General features: G+C 38.4%; 1 protein-coding gene across 1 annotated transcript in view; it reads left to right on the top strand.

The window, feature by feature from the left end:
- Positions 1-26,962, top strand: part of USH2A (usherin) — a 923,574-nt gene that overhangs the window by 589,288 nt on the left and 307,324 nt on the right. The window contains exons 38-41 of the mRNA NM_001191425.2: positions 9,181-9,331; positions 9,941-10,083; positions 19,867-20,495; positions 26,590-26,924. Coding sequence (NP_001178354.2) covers positions 9,181-9,331; positions 9,941-10,083; positions 19,867-20,495; positions 26,590-26,924 — 1,258 coding nt within the window. The remainder of the gene's footprint in view (positions 1-9,180; positions 9,332-9,940; positions 10,084-19,866; positions 20,496-26,589; positions 26,925-26,962) is intronic.

Below are 26,962 nucleotides of genomic sequence, written 5' to 3'. Positions count from 1 at the left end.
TTTTGTAGTTAGAAAAATACATGCTTTTAAAACGGGTCACTGTTTAGTTCCGCAAGAACTAATCATTTTCTTTAATCATTTTTGGTGAGCAATAAAGGGCAACCCGCTCCAGTATTCCTTCTGGAAAATTCCATGGATGAAGGAGCCCCGAGAGCTGCAGTCCATGGGGTTGAAAGAGTCAGACGCGACTGAGCACACACAGATGGGCAGACAGACTGAGTTCTCAAAATTTGTTAAGCGCTCTAAAGTTTACCAACAAAAACGAAAAACAGATCTCTGTTCTCAAATAGTTTATATTACCATTACTTTGGTGTACTATGGGGAAAAGAGGACTACTGGTTAAAAATGCCTGAAGTTCTGTCCCTAATGGTAATACCAGCTTTTTCTCAGGGACTCACAGACAAGGTCCCAAAGAGTTCAGTGTCATTAGCAGGAATAACCACGTGTACCCATTGCTCAGGGTTGTCCCTGTTTCAAGCCTGCTCCAGCTCAGTACATCCATGTTGGTTATTTATAGTACCCTGTTTTATTCTCAGAAGGTCCTGATTTAGACAAAAGAGTATATTCACCATAAGTTTTGTAGAAATAACATATTTTTAGCTCTACCTCAGGGTCTTCCCAGGTGGCACTAGTAATAAAAAACACCCACCTACCAATGCAGGGCACTCAAAAGACGTGGGTTCAATCCCTGGGTCAGGAAGTTCCCCTAGAAGAGGAAATGGCAACCCACTCCAGCATTCTTGCCTGGAGAATCCCATGGATAGAGGATTACTGGCGGGCTACTGTCCACGAGAGAGTTTGACGTGACTGAGCACCCAGGCTCCCTATCTCAGGAACAGCTAACCAACAAGAGTAATAATGTAATGGGGAAACTTAGGAGGCAACTATTTTCCTATCACTGGTAATGAATAAACAGACACCCGAATACCACTTTTCTGGGATGTCTTAGGCAAGAATCCTTTATTTGATTGAAAGTGAGACTTGATAGTTAGCTGTCCTCCAAATTTAAAATGCATTGACCATTCTGTGGTCACTACCTATAGATAACACATAATATTTAAAAATTTATTTCTTGTACTAATGTAAAGACCTCTCTGTGTTGCATTTTACTGAATTTCTGGCTTTAACTCATTCTTGAGAACTAGCAGATTCATACTAGTAGTTCTATATGAGGTTCCTTGTAGATAATAAGGAGATGCTGTGATAAAGAAGACCAGAAAAGTACTGTTTAAGAATATGACTTGGACAGAAAGTAAATCCGATCTTTACAAAAACTAATCTATTTAATATTGTAAATGGTTTTCTTTCATGTTTACTTAATGTGTTTAATATTTATTCTCTATTATAAATCACCTACGAGAACAGGCTGTTTTGTGGTGTAAAATTAAGAGCACTGTCCTTGAACTTAACCAGTCCCTGTTTAAATCCTCACACTGCCAGCAACCAGTTTCGTGATTTGAGATAAAATATGAAACCTGTGAGCCTCAGATGCTTTATCTATACTTTAGAGAGATAATGCTACAATTTCATCATGTAATTCCAAGGATTAGAAATAATTGTGTTAAAGAGCCTGGCACACAGTATGTGTTCCAAAAGTTAGCTCTTATGAGAGACTCTTTGGCGAACATTAAATCTGTTTTAACCTACTTGTCACTGTTTAATGCTGCTCTATTTGTACATCCTTGTGCTCAAGGTTGACTGTCCATTTGTTAGCACATCTGCATATTCCTCATAATTAATATCTTTTTTAATGACATATGGTTTAGTGACTGGAAATGGAGTCTTGCCTTCTGTTTTCAATTTGTTTATGACTCAACGACTCAATAGATGTGTCTGAACTTCAATTTTCCATTCTGGAAACTAGAATTTAAAATCCTTGCTCATATGTAGCTATTTCAGAAAATGAGAGGAAAATGTGTACTCCAAGGATTTTGACTATGTGCCAGGCTATTCAGCAATGCAGCCAGGATGCATAGAGATGAAAGGCCATGGTTTCCCTCATGCTAACAGGGAGACCTAAATGAGGCTGCCAACAATCAAGTCTTTGAAATCAGAAAGTAGTTTGGGCTGGGATGAAGTCAGATTTCAAGTGAAACCACTAGGAAGCAGGACATCTGCTTGGAGTGAGCGTGGGCAGAGATGGTGCAAGTCTTGGGCCCTGGATTAGCCTGAAGACAAAATGAGTCCACGTGACTGCCTAACAAAGCCCCGTGACCGTGTCTATTCCTCTGAAACCCAAGGTCCAGTGCATATTTGATTGTGAGCTTCTAACTTCTAAAGCTCCTAAAGCACTTACACCTCTTTTACGCTCTATACACATTCTGTGCTATTTGAGTTATGGCTTTCTTTTGTGTAAGTATTTGGTGCTTTAAACTCCCTTTCTATTTATTCTGCCTTTCCCTGCTCTCAGTAGAGAACCTTGTTCGGAGTGGCATTCAGTATCTTTTATTACAGGTTTGAATTTAATACCAAATACTGTAGACATCTTTGATATCTTAATGTAGAATTTGTATTTCCAGCATTTTGAAATGTATACACATACACCCCAAAGTCACACTGTAGTGGTAACAAGTCGGTGGACTCTCCTGAGACACTGGTGCACCTGCAAGCCCATTGAATTTGTTTTCTCCCCACAGGTTTCCTCTTTGGGTGGGTCACTATAGCTTTGGCAGTCACTGGCCACGTGAAAATAAAGCTTCTGGTTCTGCTTTTCAGAGCTCCCCCTCAAGAGTTCTATAAATCTGTATGGAGCAAATGTTTGGGGCATTTTGTTTGTTTAAGGGGGCGTTTACACATGTACGTCATTTAAAAGTTTAAAAAAATCAGACATTCAAAAGATTATACCAACTAGGCTAGTCCAGTCTGGGATTTAATTTATTGCTTCATGTTCTGTATACATTTTGCCTTCCAAAAGAGGTTGAATTTGAAATTTTACTAAGAACAGTCTTGCTTGAATTTATAGATTGGGCTAGCTCTTTTATCCAGTTGCCGTGCAGAATTAGTATTTACTGGACAAGATGTGTTGATTCAGGAGGTTGTCTGTGGAGTGCTTGCCTCGTGAGGGTCATATTAAACTTGAGAGAAGCTTTTTGAGCAACATAGCATCTTGGAGACAATATATCAAGCTGATAGATACACGGCTCTTGTGTTAAGAAACCAGGAATGGAATTATGGCTGGTTCCCAGTTATTGCTTTGATGCTAAGGACCCTCAGAGGAATAGGCCTAGGATAAAAGGGGTTAACCAGAGGAGAAAAAAGGTTTCCAGCACTCAGTGTTACTGAAAGCAGGTAGAATGAATAGTTCTATGTCAATAATTCAAGATGATCACTTTGTTAGGAAATATTTGGGGATTCTATATAATCAGAGTGTGACCAATTAAATGGAGCACATTTTCTTGTTATTACTCAAAAGAGAATCCACGATACATTATTATTATTATTATTATGGAGCATCTTCTGGGCATTTTTTAATTCCTTGACAGCACTGTGAAGCAGTTCCTAACACTTGAAGGATGTTTTGGTGTCAATATTTAAAACTCTAATATTTTTTCATGCTGATGACTTATCAGAGCTGTCTTCTTCAGAATTTGGATCGTCAGTGATATTATACTCCTTGACAGAAAAATTAGACAAAAAAACAACCAAATGAAGGGGGTGGTTTTATGTTATACATTATATGAAATCTGCACAATATTTTATGCCCAAGCTCTTTTGATATGTGTGAATTTTTATACAGCAATGAAAGAATATATATCAAATAAGAAATCATCATTATTATAACTGTGTTCAAAGATAAAATATCACTTTAAAAGTCTTTAGCGACAAATGTCCCTCAAGCCAAAGATTTGTAGTTAAGTTACTGAGTATCTGGCCATGGACAGCCAGCCATCTTATTGCATTTTCTAGGTATGTCCCCTTTCCACACCTGAAAAAACTACTTCGTACCATTTTTTCTCCTCTGTTCAGCACCCAGTTCATCTTCATACTTTGGCACCGGTGGATGCATTTGCTTTTATTTTGCTCACTGGAAAATGGACACCATCAGAAGAGATCTTTGCTGTGTTCTCATCACCACATCTACCGATCTCTGTATCTGCAGCCCGGGGCTTTCTTCACTTCTGCACAGCGGTGGGCCGTCCCTGCTCTATTCCACAGCCCATGTCCACTGGCTCTCAACTCACTTGGCATATACCCTGTTTCACCTTTCTCTGACGCACACATAAGGACCTGGCTCTGTGATTAATTATTCTTCTTTCACCTACATTATCATCTCCCTCAGTCTCTTCTGGATCATCCCACGAAGCACGTAAATGCTGAAACTTCTTCCAGTATTTAGAAAACCTTCCCCTGATACCAGAAGCTTCTCTAAGTGATGCCCCATTTTCTTCTCCCTTTAGAACACAATCCTGCAGAAGTCTTCTAGGCTCATTGTATCAGCTCACTCTCGTCTCACTTTTCCCCAATCAGACTCCCACACCCACCACTGCACTGTGTATGTTCTTAGCAAGGTCATGTCCAATTGGCCAAATGCAAAGCTTAATTCTTAGTCTCTTCCTTTCTTAAACTCAGTGCATTTGACAGAGTCGATCCATCCTTCCTTTCAGAGACGCTGTCTTTACTTGGCTCCCAGGGTGCACTTTCTCTTAACTTCTCCCTTATCTTACTGATACCTCCTGTAAGTAAATCTCCTTTATTGAGGAGGCTCACCTACCCCTCTCAAAATTTTGGTGCATCCCAAGCCTCAGTGCTCAGATCTCTTCTCCACGTGCTCTATCTGCACTCATCCCCTTGTTGATTTCAAGTCTCAGCCATGAAATACCACATAGACATTGATCCACAATTCCTATCTAGACTCATGTCTGTGAATTCATTCTTGGTATAGCGCTGAAGTTATGTAGTAAACTTCTTAAATGTAGCATAGACAAAAGAACTCTTGAATCTCCTCCACATCCCATTTCTCCTCTCAGGTGCCATTCACCTGGATGCTTGGGCCAAACACGTGGCATCATCTTTCACTCCTTTATTGTCTACCAGCAACACATGCCACGCTCAACTGATCCGTAAAATATGCCGCCACCTCGACTGCTGGCATTTGAACCTAATCTGCTGTCATCTGCTAGCCCTGGATGACTGCAGTGGGTAACCTCCCTGCTTCCAGTCTTGCCCCCATGCCTCCCTCGCTTAGCACAGAATGGCCTTTATTTGTTTAGAATCAGGATGTTTCCTTGATGAAAAACCCTGTCATAGCTCCCAACCCTATTTACAATGGAATCCAAAGTCCTTATTGTGGCTTCTAAGGTGTGGCCCTCAGGTCAGTTCAGTTCAGTTCAATCGCTCAGTCGTGTCTGACTCTTTGCGACCCCATGAATCACAGCACGCCAGGCCTCCCTGTCCATCACCAACTCCCGGAGTTTGCTCAAACTCATGTCCATAGAGTTGGTGATGCCATCCAGCCATCTCATCCTCTGTCGTCTCCTTCTCCTCCTGCCCCCAATCCCTCCCAGCATCAGGGACTTTTCCAATGACTCAACTCTCCACATGAGGTGGCCAAAGTATTGGAGTGTCAGCATCAACATCAGTCCTTCCAATGAACACCCAGGACTGATCTCCTTCAGAATGGACTGGTTGGATCTCCTTGCAGTCCAAGGGACTCTCAAGAGTCTTCTCCAACACCGCAGTTCAAAAGCATCGATTCTTTGGCCCTCAGCTTTCTTCACAGTCCAACTCTCACATCCATACATGACCACAGGAAAAACCATAGCCTTGACTAGATGGACCTTTGCTGGCAAAGTAATGTCTCTGCTTTTCAATATGCTGTCTAGGTTGGTCATAACTTTCCTTCCAAGGAGTAAGCGTCTTTTAATTTCATGGCTGCAGTCGCCATCTGCAGTGATTTTGGAGCTCAAAAAATAAAGCCTGGCACTGTTTCCCCATCTATTTCCCATGAAGTGATGGGACCAGATGCCATGATCTTAGTTTTCTGAATGTTGAGCTTTAAGCCAACTTTTTCACTATCTTCTTTCATTTTCATCAACAGGCTTTTTAGTTCCTCTTCACTTTCTGCCATAAGGGTGGTGTCATCTGCATATCTGAAGCTTTTGATATTTCTCCTGGCAATCTTGATTCCAGCTTGTGCTTCTTCCAGCCCAGCGTTTCTCATGACGTACTCTGCATATAAGTTAAATAAGCAGGGTGACAATATACAGCCTTGACGTACTCCTTTTCCTATTTGGAACCAGTCTGTTGTTCCATGTCCAGTTCTAACTGTTGCTTCCTGACCTGCCTATAGGTTTCTCAAGAGGCAGGTCAGGTGGTCTGGTATTCCCATCTCTTTCAGAATTTTCCACAGTTTATTGTGGTCCACACAGACAAAGGCTTTGGCATAGTCAAGAAAGCAGAAATAGATTTTTTTTTTTTTTTGGACCTCTCTTGCTTTTTCGACGATCAAGCGGATGTTGGCAATTTGATCTCTGGTTCCTCTGCCTTTTCTAAAACCAGCTTGAACAGCTGAAAGTTCACAGTTCACATATTGCTGAAGCCTGGCTTGGAGAATTTTGAGCATTACTTTACTAGCATGTGAGATGAGTGCAATTGTGTGGTAGTTTGAGCATTCTTTGGCATTGCCTTTCTTTGGGATTGGAATGAAAACTGACCTTTTCCAGTCCTGTGGCCACTGCTGAGTTTTCCAATTTTGCTGGCACATTGAGTGCAGCACTTTCACAGCATCATCTTTTAGGATTTGAAATAGCTCAGCTGGAATTCCACCACTTCCACTAGCTTTGTTCATAGTGATGCTTTCTAAGGCCCACTTGACTTCACATTCCAGGATGTCTGGCTCTAGGTGAGCGATCACACCATCATGATTATCTGGGTCGTGAAGCTCTTTTTTGTACAGTTCTTCTGTGTATTCTTGCCACCTCTGCTTAATATCTTCTGCTTCTGTTAGGTCCATACCATTTCTGTCCTTTATTGAGCCCATCTTTGCATGAAATGTTCCCTTGGTATCTCTAATTTTCTTGAAGACATCTCTAGTCTTTCCCATTCTGTTGTTTTCCTCTATTTCTTTGCATTGATTGCTGAGGAAGGCTTTCTTATCTCTCCTTGCTATTCTTTGGAACTCTGCATTCAGATGCTTATATCTTTCCTTTTCTCCTTTGCCCTAGGAAGGTCTAAGGGCTCTAGATGCTGCCTCTCTCTCCAGCTTCCCTTCCTCTCCTTTTCCTTAGTGTGATTCAGCAACACTGGCCTTTCTGACTATTCCTTACACACCGTCTGTGCTTTCCCTTCCTCGCTGCCTTTGCCATGACTGCTGTCTGCCTGGATTGCTATGCCCCCAGACATTCTCATGACTTATATCACTCAGGTCTTTGCTCTAATGTCACCTAATGACATTTTCTTCCTACGGCTCTCCTGTCTAATCTGAATTACTGTGTGCCAACTAAAACCCACACTCCTTTTGACTTTCTCATCACGTACCCTTTTTTACTCTTCACCTGAGCACTGAGTGCCACCTGGTAGGATCTGTGGCTTCTGTTTGTTCATCACTGGGTCCCTCTGTTTACGTAAGTTCCATAGGGTCAGGGGCCATGTCTGTTGGACTCAGTGTTGTTAACCCTCCATACAAAGAACACTACTTGGCTCAGAATAGAGGCTCAATAAGTGTTTACTGAATAAATTAGTGAATTATTGATGAACTCAGAACTCTTCCAACAGACTGATGAGACATGGATTCTACTTCTTCCATTCTCATCACTGTCATTCATTAGCTTCATAGTTCATAAGCCAGTTCTCCCACATTGGAGAGTATATAAAAGTCAGACACCATATCAGATTATGTATAAATGGAAGCTAAAAATGAACCCTAATAGTTGTTTTCATCATTTTGATTCCTTATCCTCCTTCAGCAATGGCTTTGAGTAATCCTTGGTTATTAAGAATTTATAGTACAGTAATCAGAATGTCCCCCAAAATTGCATTGTAGTAGTACTTAAATTATGCTAAGGGAAGTTCAGACTAGTCCAATATAATAATAACAATAGCTAACAATTAATAATTACCAGGACCTCAAAAAAGGTGATTTATTTACATTTCTTTGATCTTCACAACCATCCTGAAAAGGCAAAGTGTTACCCCCATTTTAAAGACAAGAAACATAAGCTCAGAGTTGTCTGGTGATTTTCCTAAAGGCATTGAGCTGTGCTTGATTTGCTTTAGAGTTTCTGACAATCTTTGGAACACACTCTGATATGATAGGTTCATTCAAATTACACCTATTGGAAAAATTAATAACCAGAGTCTTGTTTGTTTTTTAATTTAATTTTTAATAGAATAGGCTTCACTTATTTCTGTTAGGCCTTCTAGGACTATCCAGATGGATTTCCCTGATAGGTTTTATCAAGCTGGTATCCTGAATTCAGGAATAATTTGCCAGGTTCAACTAGACTAGAAAACGTCTGTGTCCCAACTTGTAACGTATTTAAATAAAGGCAGCATCACTGTGAGAAGGGGCAATTGACTGTATGCAACACATGGAGAAAGAAGGTTAGTTTTTACATTTCATAAATAACAATTAAGACTGAAATGTATGCCTGTGGCGGATTCATTTTGATATTTGGCAAAACTAATACAATTATGTAAAGTTTAAAAATAAAATAAAATTAAAAAAAAAAGACTGAAATGTGCTTTCATTGTAGAAAAATAAAATTTTTAATAAACCTTCCTTAGAAAAAAAAAATTGATTGTCTTTGTGATCATGGTATGATTAAAGAGACGATGGTGATATCAGTGGGAGAAATAAAAGATCTGGACTCCTTCACTGTTCAACTGCTTGATCGTTGAGCAGAGTTAAATTTAAAAAGGTATTTTAATATTTGCTTCACTAAATCCCCTCCATGTTTTCAATTACAGGAACAGAAGTACAGGTGCGGAAGTGCTGTGTGTTCATTTGTCTTGCTCTTTGGGGGCTGGCTTTTAAGATGGAAATATTCATGTAATTGTGTTGAAATGAACAATGAGGAAGTACAGTAGTTCAGGAATGAAAATGTTAAATTAAATGGACCATGTTTAACATTGTTGTTGATCCTGAGGAACAGTTTTTCCAGTATATGGAGCATTTCGATTCCATCCAGCATATGTTCTCCACAGTTTTCTCTGCTCTAATTCATCTGTGTTTTTCGACAGCTCCAGATGGCGTGCTGCCTCCGAGGCTTTCATCTGCCACTCCAACCAGTCTTCAGGTTGTCTGGTCTACACCAGCTCGGAACAACGCCCCCGGCTCTCCCAGATACCAACTCCAGATGAGGCCTGGCCACTCCACCCATGGGTTTCTAGAGTGAGCATTCTACTTGTCCATCCTTGTGTCATCTGGGTTATACAGTTTTGCCATTCATTCACTTTACCTTAACTTTGTAACAATAGGTAGGTCAGTTCTCATTTGCAACAAATAAAGTCCCCCTTTTAAAAGATCCAATAAACACACACACACACACACACACACACAAACACCCAAACAGTACCCTAGGAGATAATTATTTGCTTTGCCAAATAATTATCTTATTTGCTTAAAATAAGATTACTTCAGCCTTTTCATGAACACATGTATATGCCAAAAGCAAGTGTATACCAGAACCCCACAAAAACTGCTGCCTAATTATGGCTACAAAATTATAATACTTATTCCACAAGTTCCATGTGGCATCAGTCTCAAGAGTAGAATTTACTCCATATTAATAAAATTTCCATTTCATATAAATGGAATTATACAAACCCTTAGCCAAATAGCTACTTATTTTAAAAGAGATATCACGTGAAGACAGAAAATTGCAGAGCTGAGAGGTACATTGACATCCCCTGAAAATTCTTTACATTAAGAATTTACTTTTGTTAAAATTCCTTTGAATGTCTCAGCCTTCCTAATTTTAGGATTTCATTCTTCATATAGGCTATTTTCCAATCCTTCTGCATCGTTAAACTACGAAGTGAGAGATCTCCAACCATACACAGAGTATGAATTTCGGTTGGTTGCCTCCAATGGATTTGGCAGTGCCCATAGCTCTTGGATTCCGTTCATCACCGCAGAGGACAGTAAGTGGTCTGAAAAACACACAGCTGAATATCTTCTGCCTTAGCACATCTTAAAGTCTTTAATTTTTTCCAAAACAAAGAAATAAGCCTCCTGTATTCTCTTGATATTGAGTGACAGTAATCTTTTCCAGGACCAGGGTGGTCAGAGTCTCCAGAAAGAAGAAAAATGTGAGTTTGGAGGGTTGGAGAGTTAGGCCTACTGACAGGAAGACATAATTCACAGTAAATTATGATATGGCCCCATGCAGTCCTTCAGGGTAAATCTAGGTGTCCTGAAAGGAAAATGTTATCCTTGTCTGTTCTATGGCCAAGTATTGCAAGTGTTCTCTGCAGAAGAACATGAAATATGGACCCTACTTCATAAGGATGCTTAGAGGTCATTATAGATTGGGATTGTCTTATTCAACCAATACAGGGAATTTTCTAGATTTTTATGGAAGACTTACATTTGCATATATATATATATTTTTTAACTAGGTTATATAGAGAAAAGAAATACATGGTTATCATATTGAGTTTTATACAAATTGCCTCTTGAAAAAGCATATATATGGAAGTATAACTTTTTAGAAAAGTTAGAAATTAAATCAAGCTATACAGAGTGAAGGAGGACACTGTATCTTTGAACAATGAGGTTTTTAGGGTTAATCTTGTCAAGTCTTTTAATCAGAAGCTTCTTCAAAGATGTTGCTCTGTTGGCCAATTGCCATTCTAGCTCTATATTCAATCAGGACCCAAGTGACTTTCAAAAGGCTGGATATTAATCTCAAAAGGCACAGTATATGAAACAATATCAATTGTATATGAGATAGATTCTTTTATGTCTACAATATCCTTAATTATATTATTTTAGTGAGAATAAGACCTTAAATGAGATAGAATCAGAACTATCTGCCTTCCTTAATGCTTACTTAAAACACACACACACACATATGAGCAATAATATATAATACTTCCTTCATTTCTCCCAAATTGTAATTACTCCCAGGAAACAGGCTGGGTACTTCACAAGGACACATCCAGGCTGGGTACTTCACAAGGACACATCCAGGGTACCATTTAGTAAATTATCAGCACAGTGCAGTAAACGACACCCACGGTCCAAAAAGCATCAGTGCACCACTCAGAGTACCTACACCTCTTTTAGTGAGAACATTACATGCACTCTGGCAAATCTGACAATATGAACACCAACTGTATACAGATGTCTGAACCAGAGAGCTCACAACCAAACCAGATTTCTGAAGAAACATTTCTTTTTTAAATCAGCTGAAAAAAATATTTTTACTATCCTTAGCGCATTCTTGATGGCATGTGGTGGAGGTTAACTAAAAATAATTTGCCCACTGCAGAGGTGATGACATCATAGAACTCCACACTAGAAGAGGAGAGAAATGACTCCTTTTTGGCACCCACCATTTCTGTTTCGATAAATTCTGTTCCGATAGAGAGGGGACAGCACTTTTATTTCCTCCGTGGTGATCGTTATTGAATAGGCGCCAGATTCTCCTACCTACAGGCAGGAAGTTAGTGCATAAAGTCCCAGACATTGTAAAGACCTAGTTAGCACAGCGCCCTCTGTTGAGCAAACTTCTCTCCTGCCTCATCTTATCATGAAACAGGTTTTACAGACAGGTTTGACAGTGTTTAGAATTTTCATGCATGGAGACTTGGGCCATCTCTGTGGCTTTTAGGGCCTGAGATCAAAGTGAATAGTGTTACCCTTCATCTTCCTTCGTTAAGAATTAGTAGCAATTGATTGTATAGCAGGTCCTAACTCATGAAACCCAGTCATGATTTTCATTGAAATCCTTTCTCTGAAACAATGACCTCTTCCTTCTTCTGCTTCACCTGTGATGTCACATACACCAGCAAAGGACTAAAGGTCGGCCCGTTTGCCCCTCCAGGTTAACTTACCAGACATGCTCACCCCTGAGACATAATGACAGTGTCCTATATATTTTGGGTGTCAGTGGAGATGGATACCATCTCTGAAAGGAAGTGCAATTGAGTTGACAAAGACTGAGGGATTGGCACTTGGCACAGGCAGTTTTTCTGTCAAGGCTTCAAAGCCTTGATTATAAAACTACCCATGCTGACAGCCCCATGCCAGGATCATACTTCGTACTTGGTTCTAACCAGCAACTCCCATTCAGCAAAGTGCAATTTCCAATGTAGAAATTCTGCATATCAGCTTACAGAATGAAACACAGAAGTCCTCTCATACCCACATTTAAATTTCATACTATCAGTAGGCACCTTTCCACATCAACCAAAGCCCCCAAACTTTCCAGTGCCAAAGAAAGGTCACCAGTAGCAATATTTTTCATATGATACTGTGATAGTGTGATTTCATCAAGTCTGTGATACAGCTGAAAGCAGAAAGAGAAACCTAAGCAGAAAATGACCTAGAGCTAGAGAAACAAATGCTTGCATGCTAAAACAGGTTCTCAGAGATGGAGAAAGAGGTGTGAAGAATTTTAATAGATTTTTTTTTTCAAATAATTTGTCATTTACATCAGTGGGCCACCAATATCCAGTTCCATGCATTTTTAAAAATCTAGTGTGCTTATGCCAAATAATAATAATGCACATTTCCTATGAATATTTTAAATCCAGTTAAACTTGTGTTAATAAAAGATGTTTGTTCCAGCCAACTTGGTCAGTATAGTGTTCGACTATTTGTAACCAGATAAATACAAACAACGCATGATTTTTTTTTTAACATGCTGCTGGCAATCTAAGTACCCAACATGCCTGCAGTCTACAAAAATGCATTAAGATTGTGATAGATTTAGAAGCATGGGATTAATAACATGAAGACACTTACCTATCAGCTGAAACTTTTTGATGTCTATTAATAAGAAATAGCTATCTCTTCTGATTGTATTATTTGTCCCTCTCTCAAGTATCTACAATTGTTTCCTGTACAGTATAAGCTGTAAAAATGGAAGTTGGCTAGAAGGGAAAATTTCCTCCAACTTCAGTTTAACTGTGCATGCCTTCTTCTGCCTACAAAAACGTAGGCAGATTTTTGTAAAATATGAGATAACTCACTTTTCTTTAAAAATATGGATTCCCTAGACTAGTAAAATTCTGCTTTCTCCCAGCGTTTCTTGGCTACCAAGATCAAAATATGAAATATCTCTTTATTTGAATCATTTAAATAATGAACTTGTATACACAAACAGGTCAATCTGATGAAAATGAGATTCTTTTCTAAAAATCACTTATCTACCTCTAAAACAAAACAAAACAGAAAAGACAAATTTCTTCCAGAGTTGACCATTTAGTTGTCATATATTTTTTAAAGATGAAAAATTGAATGACTTTGCTAAATTTATAGTTTAAAACTCCACATATATATTTTTAACCATTCATCTAAGATGCATTATTAAGTAAAATTTGTGGGATTTGGCTAGTTTATTCTATAGATTTACTTAGATGATTTTTTTCATGTGTTCATTATTTTGCTAACAGACTCAACGTTCATGATCTTTGACTGAAATCTGCTAAAAAATAGAAAGATATATCTTATTACGAACACAGTGAGATTTTCAGTACTATTAACATACTGTATCTACTTATTATATTAGTTCTTATTGTTATTTTTTCCCACACTTTCAGTGCGCTGTAAACAAAGGATGTAGTGTCTGGATCCTATTTTACTTTTCTCATTAGCATTTTTGAGCATGTTTCCCCTCTCATTCATCTTTAAGATTCTCATAGCAATTTACAAAGCAATAGTCTTTCTTCTGAAGTAAAATAGAATGACCTTGTGACATTCATTGAAATCTGTATCTAGCAGAACACTTTTCTGCCTTGTTTGTTGTCTAACAAAATTCTACTCATCCCTCGAGTTCCAGTTCAAATGGTACGTTCTCTGCGAAGCCTTCCCTCCTCATTTTTACCTTAGGATTTTGGTTTATATCTACTTGTGCAACGTCAATATCTCTTTCTGAATTGTAATTTCTTAGGATCTAGGATTCTGTCTCATTTGTCTTTGTAGATCCAGTGCTTGGTGGTGGATCCGATATAGTGCCCCAAATTTTTAAAGTACTGATTAAAAAGAGTTTCATATAAACAAATCCATGAAACTACCGACTTCCCTGGCGGTTCAGACGGTAAACTGTCTGCCTACAATGCCTACAGTGCGGGAGACCAGGGTTCAATCCCTGGGTCAGGAAGATCTCCTGGAGAAGGAAAGGGAAACCCACTCCAGTATTCTTGCCTGGAAAATCCCATGGACGGTGGAACCTGGTAGGCTACAGTCCATGGGGTTGCAGAGTCGGATATGACTGAGTGATTTCACTTTCACTTTTAAGCAAGCAAATCTTAACTGGGTACCTACCGTGCTGGAAGGACTGAAAGTTACAAGGATGAATAGGAAAGTTCTTGACTTGAGTGGTCCACAGTCTGCTGGGAAGACATAATAAAACAATAAAGTACTGTGATTGAAGATAAGGGCAAGCTCAGAGAAGAGCTTCTCCCAACAACACCGGGTGTCAGGAAAGCCTTCCCAGGGGAGAACACAAGGAAGGGAAATAAGAATGATTTCTATTTGGGGATCACATCAATATCAGATTTCCAATTTACTTCCTCGCCATTGGTCCAGGCGAGGAAAGCTATTGCTGTAGGAGGTGCCCACTGACACAGGAGGTAGGGCAGCTTGTAGAATTCTCTGCCTGTGATGTCAGCCTCTGAATATGAGACAAGAAGGGGGAGGATGAGAGGCAGCTGTTAGAGAAGGAAATCCCAAAGGCGATCCTCATTCTTTGCCTTGGTCAGAGGCAGCCTGCTGGCTGTCCCTGTGATTCTGTCTTGACCGGGATAATGAATGTTCTAATCAGAAAGGTCTCTGCTAGCCCAAAACCATGTGCTACTTCAAAAGGGAGACAGATATATACAAAGAGAATTCCAAAAGGAACACGTATTTTCTTCTTATTCTCACAAACTGTAATGGATAGAATACTGAGTCCTGGTGACAGAGAGGGGAAGTAAAGCTTTGGTATGAAACGTGATCAGTTGATGATGTTATTGTACTTCTAGAGGGGGATTTTCCAATCATTTAATAAGTGTCTTTGTGCCTTTAAGAGTACTTAAATTTTACAACTAATATTGCATGGGAGAGATCTTTTTATTAGTGTGTTTTAGAATTTAAAGTCAGTCTGCATTTTAAGAGTTTTCTATGTGAGAGAAAAACAGAAACGTTTGTAAATGAGGGTGGCACATATTTATATCGGTAGATTTTATTTTATTTAATGAAGAACTGTGAGCAGTAAGTCTCAGTAGTGCTGCATGATGATTTTACTTTTCTATTCCAAACTTATTTCCTAATTGCTTTAAATATTAACTTCTGAATGCTGATATGTTTATCCTTTCAAACAGTGATATGGTCTCTATTTTACCCACAACAGAAAATCCATGATGCAAAGTAGATCATTCTGCTGATTTTGAGAGCAAAGTGGCTCTGTATATATGTCCCTACAATAGTTTATTTTCCTGTTGCATAGATTTCCCACCCCCACGAGATTCTTGCATTTCCAGAATTTATAAAACAAATTAGTATCTTTATAGTCTTATTTTTATATCCTAATATCAAAAACCAAAGTGACCAACAGAAAAATCGTTTGAAAGGATGAACCAATTAATGAAAAATTCTATCCACCTGACTTTCATTTCCCTCTTGAATTCTTGAATCTGTTTTGGGCACATTAAGCCCACTGCTCTTCTAAATTTGGAACTTCTAGTTCTTTTAGGACTTTTTTCTTCCTTCATGAATTTTCAGATTAAAATATTTCATTCTCTGCCCCAAACGTTCAAGTAAGAATCCACAGCCGTTCACCATACAACATGTCCCCATTCTGGAATACAAAACACTCTTCCTAACCTTCCTCTGCTGTCCTGGTCTCAGGAGAAATAGAGAAAACAGTTCCCCAATATCGGTTCACCTACTTGCGGACTATAAATTGTATCCTTTCAATTGAAGCAATCTTGTAGTCTTCAGATGTTCCTTTTATTAAGCAACGATGCCCTGTTACACAGCCCTTTTCCTATTTTATCAGTTGTCTGGAAGCTGAATATTCACATACTTGCCAAATGGCAGTGCCCATATGTAATATTTGTTTGGGGATACAATGCTCTTACCTCTGTATCATCACAAGATTAATTATTCTTTATCTTTAATTTATTGGTCCTATTACTTAAGTCTTTTATTATAAGCTGTCAAGAAAACTCCTTTTGGGAAGTAGTTGGGGTATAAATAATAAATTGATAAAAGAATTCATGATTAAAGAGGGAATGGAATCCATCACTCCACTCTTCTGCTAACATTTTCTCAATGAATAGCAAGAGACTGTACAAACAATTAGTACAGAGCATACTGCTATGTATAATTATACATCCATGTATTTGCCACCTTGGTTTTTAATTCTCTGGCAGATTTAGAGGATATTCATTTATAGAGTTAGTGTTACTGAAAAAGAGCTTTTAAGCCAAGTGAGTTTTTAGTTAAAATGGCAAAAAGTTCCTTCAAGGCAGCAATGAGGAAACATTAGGAAAACTGAGTGATTGTGGGTAACTCTTGTAGCAAACGGGTTGTAGAAGACCCATGAAAACCACTTAAAAACAGTTATATACGCACAACAGATGTGTCATTGCAACTGTTTATTCTTTCAAATCATTTATACACACACACACACGCACACCCATCCTTCCCAACATACACACCTGAGTTATAAAAACAAATAAGCAGACCCCTCTGTGAACAATCTTGTTACTCTCTTTTAGGCTGGGGCTGAACTTTTGAAGCTGATGAGTGAAATCGTTTCCCATAAAAGATAATTTCATTTGCCAAAATGAAACTACTTTCCATTATTAATGCTATAATGAAACAGCCTGAAATATGAATCAGTGATCTGAACAGAAAGGATGCTCCCGTTCCCCGCTCCAGGAGGGGAGTTCTCTAAACAATTACACCCATGGAAAGGGCTGTACGGTTGTATTTTCATCACTCGCCAGCTGAGCTGTGTGGCTGTCATACTTCCAGTCTCCCCTCCAGTGACAGCCGCATTGACAACATGTTATACTCCACATTGATTTTACAGTTAAGGAGCTGATTGTGATATATAGGGATTTTAAGAATTCAGCTGAGAGGCTGACTTTTGCCTTTTATCATTCCATTAAAATTTTATAACCATCTTTTTCATGTCATTTCATCCATGAATTCTTACTTTAGAAAGTGATAGCTACTGCTGTGAGCATAACTTTTCTCATGTTCAGAGCTTTTTATTGTATTAGCAAACTACCCCAATTATAGTTATTACTCATGTTTTACATAATTGTGGTGACCCTTTCAACCATGCAGTGGCACGCCAGTTGATTTGTATATAGAATTAGATGATTCGGCTTATCATTTTAAAGCACTAAATTGAAAGCGTGCCAGGAGTCGGGTTTTAACACTTCCTTAGCCAAAGGAGCTAATTAAGCTGCTTTCAGCATCCTCTCCTGAGTCGCCTACTTTAAGGACCCTTCCTGCCACAAGAGCTGGGAGCCTACTCAGCTAGAGCGGGAAGCTAATAAAATGTATTCTGGCTTTTAAGGGGGAAAATATCATGCAATTGAAATTGAACATCTCTTCTTGCCCAAGATAAGAGATCATCTTTAAGGAAAGGCTGTGCTCTGTAGGGGCTTGAAGTACCAGTTCATCTCATTATCCTGGATGTTTCCCTGATAACACTATCATCGTAGTCAAGAGAAATAAAAGGTTTATCCCCATCATAACAGAGAACAAACTGCATCATTGTTACTTTTCCCTGAAGAAGCTCACAGTTTGATAATGCACATATGAATAATTATGCAAGACCCCTGTGAAAACCCTAATAGAAAAATATTCTGATTTTTAAGTGTATATTACTCTTTTTTGAACAGGGAAGGGTGAGTTAGGGTTAGACTTGAAAGGCTCGATTCTCCACCATTGATTTTATGGACCCCAATCTCAGAGGATTTCATTTTACAAAACAACATTGATATCTTACAAGACTTGCGCTTGCTTTTCTTTAGGAAAGAGCCAAATCTGGATGACAAGTATAAATAAGAAAGGATCTGTATTCCTATTTTGATATAATAATTGCTACCGCTGCTGTGTACCAGAGAGCAAAAGTAAGAAATGTCACAGTGGTTTGACGAAAGCTTCAGAATGAAAGCTAACAACAGACTAAAATGAAAACTGTGATCCATCTCAGGATCATTGTACTTTTAGGATTTTTCTCTTCAGATAGGATGCATTACCAAATTGTCAGAAATGGCTTGATTTCAGGGTTAGTGCAGTGTAACAGCTTTCCTCTCTAAAAGTAATTATGATTCTGCCATCAGTCCAGTTGGTGACAAATATGTGAATCATGTTGTGTAAAAATATGCTCCTATCTACCAGCTACGATTGTGGTCCTTGACTCCGCAAAGCTGTGGTTGCATTTAAAACTTAAACCTTGGTTATAACACTGAATCGTGCACACACACACACTCACATCATCAGTGCTGTTTTAAACAATTACTAAATCCAAGTCTATCTTTTTTAAAGATTTTTCCATAAAATCTAATGTTCACAGAAAAATCTCATAAATGTTCAAATTGCTGTGGGCAGAAAAGGGGGATATAGGATTTTTCTTGATCTGTTGTAGCAATTTATAGATTTCAGGCCGTGGTTTATAAGAATGCTAAATGTTCTGGAATTACAGCTGTTACTGATCAGTGATTGAGCCAGATTTGTGTTATTGCACCATGTTCTTGCTTGTACCTAGAGAGCAGTAAAGCCTCAATATAATAAAAAGCACCTGCATTTTAAATGAAATTTCAATTGAAAAACTTAACAGCCCTTCAAATTGCAGAATTTAACGCAGCCCAGTAAAGCTTAAATAACACTTTGCCTCCGCAGGCTGAGGGGTTTGCATTCAAGGTGACTTGAGTGTGTCGCATGGTGAAATTATTTACAATTAAGGAATTTCTCTGGAGGGCTGCAGGATATTTGCTGCTCCACAACACCTAGGCGGGCATATGGCGGGCCTTTTTCAGTATTCATGGAGCCTCCTGAACCTTTATGATAATTGAATCAGTTAGAGCGCTGAGTGGAGCAAGCATTAAACCTGTTAACCTAAAGGTCAGATCTGTGCATTGTTTATTTATCAGTAGGTGAAAGAGCTAAATCGGCAGCTTCTGTCACAGTCACAGTAAAAAATCACCTATAATATTAACAGGGAGTAGATAAATTGCAAAACATGGATTAGAATGATAAACAGACCCAGGGATAATATGGAATATATAATGAGCGATGCTGAAGGATTTTACTGGGCTATAAAATATGCAGGTTTGTTATGATAATGTTATTGATTATAATGAGTTACCAGAGTTCCAGAAAAATGGGGCGTAAGTTTGAACTTTGGTTACAGCTGCCCTCTGTGTCTTTCTCTCCTAAGGTCTTTATTTTAGAAGAGTCTTCCTGATGTTGGGGAATCCTTTAATCAAAAGAAATGATTTAATGAAGTTATCTTACAGGAGCAAATGGCAATTGAATTCAATAATGTTCAACAAGTACATCTTACACATTTAAGAGGAAAGCAGTCATGAGCCTTGTCTTTATGACACTTGGCCACTTACTCAATGGCCTTTACCACGTGCCCAGTTTCATATTCTAGAGTTAGTTAGTTCTAACTAACATATTCATGTTAGTTCTGTTCTGAGGTGTGGGAAGTTTCCAAGAGGTCTCACTACTTACTTTCTACTTTATAGAACCTGGACCTGTAGACCCTCCAATTATCCTGGACAAGAAGTCAAGAATGATGTTGGTCACCTGGCAGCATCCTTTAAAGTGCAATGGGCTCATTACCCATTATAACATTTACCAACATGGCCGCCTCAGCTTGGAAACTTCTGGAAATGTCACTAATGGCACAGTGACCCATTTACACCCACATACGGCCTATGCGTTTCAAGTAGAAGCTTGTACTTCAAAAGGGTGTTCCCTGTCAGCAGATTCCCAGACTGTTTGGACACTCCCAGATGCACCAGAAGGTATCCTGAGTCCAGAGTTGTTCTCTGATACCCCAACATCCGTGATCATATCTTGGCAACCCCCCACCCATCCCAACGGCTTGCTGGAGAACTCCACAATCCAGAGAAGAGTCCAAGGGAAGGAGGCAGTTACCACCCTGGTGACTCTCCCAGGAAGTCATCCCAGGAGGTTTATTGACAAGACTTCTTCTCTTAGCCCGTGGACAAAGTATGAGTATCGAGTGCTGATGAGCACTGCTGGTGGAGGGACAAACAGCAGTGATTGGGCAGAAGTGACCACTAGACCCTCGCGACCTGCTGGGGTGCAGCCCCCCGAGGTGGATGTGTTAGGACCCGATGCAGCCAAGGTAAGAAGCTAAGTGTCTTGTCTCCTCTGCAGACTAGGAATGTACCCTGCATTGACTCCGTGTCAAACAGAGCCATCTACTGACAAAATGCACACGTGTTGTTTTAGGCATTCACTGGAGAAACTGGGTTTTTGGCCTTTGGCCCAAACTCTCTCAAATTTGATGTCAGTTTTTCATTTCTCCCTGTATCCCCTTAATTATATTGTTGAGACGCTTCCATTTGCCTCACACACCTGAAATCCTTTGAATGCCACCCTGGGATGCTTAGCTTAACCACCACGTCAGATCTAAATAGATCAGAAAATGAGAAGAGGTGGGGAAATGCGGGGGAAGGGATTAGCGTATTAACAAAAGTTACAATTACCAATATTCTGATTTTTTTTTTAATGATCAAAGAATCAAGAGGATGGGGGAAAGAAAGAAAAATAGCAGATTACGGGGCTATTTAGGAACTGTTCAATTATTCACTTCATTCTGCTGGGAATGAACTCTAGAGGCTAGGATAACTACCATTGTTTTGGCTTGCATACAAACTTCATTCAAGGGAAATTAGTGTAACCAAACAGGAGGGAGTTTTGTAGCTTAGAAGCCTCTTTTGTGTAAATACACACATGCTTCCGTGGATTCAGGCTTGTACTACTGCCAAAAGCATTGGTGCAGCAGCTTGCTCACCAGAGCACAAAACAAAGGACATTTGCATAACAGCAAAGTTCATCTGTTGAAATTATTACTTGAATCTCTGTTGTGTGTTCTCTCGTGCCTACGAAAAGCAAACACTGGGTGATGCTAAATAGTGTAAATCGTTGAAGAAATTTAATTGAACCTACATACTAAAATCTGTGTTTCAAAGTCTGCCTTCATTAGCTTCTGCATGAGATTGGTCAGCGCAACACAGCTTCTTGATAGAAATATCTCAAATGTATAGAATTCTGTTGATAAAACATCAAAAGGAAATCAATTTGAAGGACATGATGTATGGTGTTTACTATATGAATTGGGCAATCTTAAGAATTGTTCTTCATTCAAAGGAAAAGCAGAACAAACCAAAGGAAAACCCCAAACAAACCTAGAGTTATTAATCATTCCAGAAATGACTTTTCTTTTTAATCCTAAGGGAATTTTGCAAAACTTTGGTAGCAGTACCAATCAATATGGTGTGACATAAGCACAGTCCTTCACAAAGGCACAGCTAGGTAATGGACATTTTTTCTGGATTCTTTCTAACAAAGATTTAATAGCTAGGCAAATCTGAAAGATGACAAATATTTTCAGAAAAGTAATAGCTCAGTGCATAGTTCTGTGTGATTCAGCATTTATAAATGATGATCAAAAGTATTCAAAGTAAGTTGCCTGGCTTTTTCATTCATCCCTTTTTTTCCTTCCTCTTTTGATTTTGTAACCTCATCCAGAAAGTAAACAATGTGCATGGCTTGTCAACCTGCTAAAGTACAATTTAGTTTGGTTTGAGAGCAGAATCTCACAGACACTCACCAGGCCTGGAATCTAAAAGTCTCTAAGAAGGTGCTTAGAATATACAGACAACGTATTCTAGTGGTCATTTTTTTTTTAAATTCATACCTTTTACTAATCCTAACTTTATAACTAGAAAATCAAAAATTATCAATGAAGAGAGTCATCAGGATTATTTAGCTGAATCTAGTAGTATACTATATGTATTTAAATAATATTAAAACAACATATTTATGCTTCAGAATTATTTACTCACCTTCAGAAAGGTTCAGAAAGATCTTCAGATGGCCAGAATCAGTGTTCTAATGACACCACTTATCTGGTAAACAGAGGTAGTGTGACAGCGGTACAGTGATTTCTTTTTATAGAAGATAAGATTTGAAAATTAAAATTGCAGATGGATAAAATCTGAGGAACAGAAGCATGGTCTTTAATATGTTGGGTAAAAGGTTCATTCAATATTTATCATATGGAATCATTCCAAATATTAGGATGAGGAAAATTGTCGATAATATTATTGACAATAATAATAATAATTCAGTTCTACCAACATTTATTGAAAATCTATACATCTTAATGAGTGCCTCTTTTAGGCACTGAGGACACGGTAAAGACAAGACAAAATCTCTACCTTCATGGAGTGTACATTTTACACAAAACAATATAATTAAATAAAATGCTCAGAAATGAAAAAACTTGGGGGAGAAACAAGTCAGGTTAAGAGGAATAAAGACTACCAGTTGATCGGTTGAGAGATAATACAGGAACTGGACTGGCATTTCACTCTAGTTCTTAGCATTTTGCACCATCTGGTCTTTTCACCACCACTCCCCCTATAAGAACTTGCAGTCTGATAGGGAAAACAAGGAAACGTCACATACTTAGACCAACTGGAAAATAACCCAAAGTAACATCTTTGTAAGTGTAAAAAGATGAGCTATGACTTGGCATCAATATGAGCCTTAAGAAGAGAAAGTTGCATAAACAACAAGGTCCTACATAGGGAATTATATTCAGTATCCTATAATAATAATGGAAAAGAATATAAAAAAGAATATATATATATATATATATGAATAACTGAATCACTTTGCTATATAGCAGAAATTAGCACAACATTGCAAATCAACTATACTTCAATAAAATAAATTTTAAAAAAGAAAAAGGGGAAACTTGCACATCATATTATTAATATCTTATTTGATTATAAGGAAAACAACATATAATGTCAAAGAGGTTGTATTATCTGAAAAAGTGAAAGCCACACACTTTGATGTTGTATTTATTCATTTAAGAAAATGCATTTCATTGTATAAAGTTGGTAAAAATACCAAAACCTGTAAAAGAGAGTTTAATAAAGCTCTACTTTAGAATTATGCTATAGATCCAAAACTTTTAAATAAAATAAAATATTAGCACATTGAACAAGGATACTTATTCTTAGCCCAGTCTCAGCCCGTTATATCGATCTTCATAAAAACTCTTATTCATAAAGTTCTTTTTTTCTTTGTTTTTATTTGAAGGATAATTGCAATAGTGTTGGTTTCTGCCATAGATTGCCATGGATGAGCTGTAGGTATACATGTGTTTCCTTCCTCTTGAGCTTCCCTCCCACCTCCCATCCCAGCCCACCTCTCTAGGTTGTCACAGAGCCCTGACTTGAGCTCCCTGAGACTTATAGCAAATTCATATAATAGCATATATCGATTTTATATATGTTAGCTTTATGTAGTTTTAAAATGTGATTAGATGAAGTTAAAGAAATTAGAAGTAAATTACAATGTTTGTGTGTTACTTTTTTCAAGTCTGAAGCCAATCAACTAAACCACCTTCATAAATTTTTGTTTATGACCAGGATCATGCAGGTGCCTTAATTGTTTAGGGCCACACTTCAGAGATCTGAGTGAGTAGGTGAAAGTCAATAGTTCTTTAAACACCTACCCACCTGTCCTATCTTATTCAAATATATAGTAAATAAACAGAGAAATGGAAATCCAAGCAATTAAGAACCACACAAACGAAAGAAACTTTTGTGGTCAACAAAGCATCTCTGAAATAAACATTTTATTCTAGGCCATAAATGAAACTTTATTTTAAAAATTTCAGTGTAAGTCTTGTTTTAGAGAACATCTTTTGCTTATTAAGTCAGGAACATGGTCCTTAGTCTGACTTTTTTGGGCTGCAAGAATATTTTATAATCCTTCATATGAGCAATAGATAAATAAAAAGCCATGGGAAATTAAACTGAAAGTTTTAATCTCACATATTTGGCCATACTGTAATAAATGTAGTCTTAAGCATTGGAAAGAATAGAATCCAATATTTCACTAACTGGCTCCTTAAAAAGCTTGGTCACATTTATTTTTAGTAATAGCTCCAGGATGTTTTCTAGAGGATGATCAAATTAGATACCATTTCTGTTAGCCTACTCACTATAATGACAATGGCCTTCTCCACCTTGCTCTAAATTCCTTCTAAAAATTTTCTGTGAAAGTAGACTCATGTCTTCCAACTCAGTACTGTCAAAAAGATATATATTCCTAAGCCTTTAACTTTTTAAGTGAGAAAAATAGCAAATTTTTGGATGCAAACATTTATAGTAGAGAACACAGACTGTCTTCAGAGTCATTACATCACATCTCTTAATCTCTGCAGGTTGATATCTTAATCAGATTTTTATTTTTTGAATGTTTTCTTAGCCTCAATAACCAAGTTCCAAATCAATTCACTCTCAGCTCAACTGCGAACACAGACTAATCCGAAGTTTGAATTCTTTCAAGGACTGCCAAGCCTTGACCTGAACTCTCAGAATATTCTAGTTCCAGAGGCAAGTGGCATTCCACATGTGAGTCAGGTAGAACTGAGCTGTGATAACCCTTCCATTTTTTATTTGCAAGTACCAGGAAGCCCTGTAAGTTTGACCTTGACTCACTTCTCAAGCCCACAAAGAACACTGTACCACCAAAATAAATAGAACCCTATGTCTGCTTTATAAACTTTGCTTAATTTAGGCCTCTTTGATCTCGCCTCCATCCAGGCAAATTCTCTATGCTCATAAGGAACACATCTAACACTTGTCTTCACCAGCACATTTTGGAACTCTTTTCTCCTAGAAGTTTTTAAAATCAGCAATGACTTCAAGCCATGTAGTAAAATTTCAGTAGATGTCAAGTCCTTGTTAATTATAAATTAGGACTGTAATCATCAAGCAGCTGCCCAAATGACATGTTGTTTAGTCACTCAGTCATGTCCAACTGTTGGTGACCCGTGGACTGTAGCCCACCAGGCTTCCCTGTCTTTCAGTACCTCCCAGAGCTTACTCAAGACTCAATCATGCCCACTGATATGGTGATTCCATCCAACCATCTCATTCTCTGTTGCCCCCTTCTTCTCCTGCTCTCAATCTATTTTGTCTCCAACAATTAGTAAGAGAACCCTACGAAAATCTCAGGTTAGATTGCTCCTGGAGGAAACTTTTTTCCTTTAAGACAGAAAATTTTAGTTCATCCTTCTCTGTTCTAATTTCTCTATTCTACACATTTTAGACTTTGAATTTGTATAGAACTATAAGTGCAGGTATCAATATATCACTTTGTGGAAAACTTGTTTAAATTATCAAAATAGCTGTATGCTAAGGAAAATATAATGCCATCAGCCATGACTGGAATTACTTGTTAAACTCCATCTCTGAGTATTTGGCATTAAATAACTGTACAATTTAGGCTCTGTTCTCATGACGCTTACAGCCTATTTGGGAGATGAAATATACACTCTAAAATTTAAAGAACACTGCAAGGCAAGAAAAAAAGAGATGAAGCAGAATGGCATATAAATAATGCATTTTTAGTGACCTATGTGCATTTTTCTAGGGTCTTTTCCCCCTATAAGAGTGTGAGTGGGTTAGCACAATCCCCTTACAATATTTAGTCAGAGAAGAAAAAGAATATTAAACATTATTAGAAAACATTGTTGTTTCTTTCTTCTGACGTTCACGTCTATGACTTAAACAGGATCATTTTTTGCTTGCTTTTTTAAAGCTCTCCACACGTCTCTTTGCAAAAAGGATATGTTGTTATTGCCTCACTTGCTACATTATGCACTAGAGAGATTCAGAAGCTCAATTTCACATTCTCAGAAAAAGCAAAGGATAATTTCTGCACTCCCATCACCACCATCCAAAAAAAGAATAGTGACAGATTTAGAATACACACTTACAATGCAAAACAAGGAATTCTGATATTTCGTCTAATTGAGTTATAAAGAAGGACACTCTCAAATCCTGCTGCTGCTGCACTGATGCGTGTGGATGTGTGAATTCTCTCCATGTGTGTGCTCTGCCTCTTTCCGGACACCCGTGGTGGAGATGAATCACTGAGGTGTGTATTAGTCTGACAGTCTTAGAAAGTCTCCAGACTAACAGCCCAACCCAGGAAACAGCATCTCATTTAGCTCCTGGTGTACTGCTAATTGATCTGAAAACTCTTCATTACTGTCTAGTGTAAAGGGCTAAGTCAAAAGTGGGTATTTCTACAGTGACTTAGCTGAAAACGCCGGGTCCTGTGAACCTCCGCAGTTGCTCTGTTCCTATGTTGTCACATTGGTTCTAATTTTTCTTTTATTTCAGGTCACTTGGAAGCCCCCACTCATCCTGAATGGAGACATCCTTAACTACGAGATCCGCATGCCTGACCCTCACATCACGATCACCAATGTTACTTCTTCTGTGTTAAGTCATGTCGTTACTCATCTGATTCCTTTCACTAATTACTCCGTCACCATTGTGGCTTGCTCAGGGGGTAACGGGTATCTAGGGGGGTGCACAGAGAGCTTCCCTACCCACGTGACCACCCCTCCCGCCCTGCCTCAGGATCTTGGCCCATTGTCCGTGGTTCCACTAAGTGAATCATATGTTGGGATTTCCTGGCAGCCACCATCCAGGCCAAACGGACCTGATTTGAGGTAAGAGACAACAATGACGCTTTTGGATTTTGTTGTAA

This window comes from Bos taurus, chromosome 16 (assembly GCF_002263795.3).
Source record: "Bos taurus isolate L1 Dominette 01449 registration number 42190680 breed Hereford chromosome 16, ARS-UCD2.0, whole genome shotgun sequence".
Classification (NCBI taxonomy): domain Eukaryota; kingdom Metazoa; phylum Chordata; class Mammalia; order Artiodactyla; family Bovidae; genus Bos; species Bos taurus.
The sequence above is the reverse complement of the archived record's forward strand: the minus strand, read 5'-3'. Positions and strand labels throughout refer to the sequence as shown.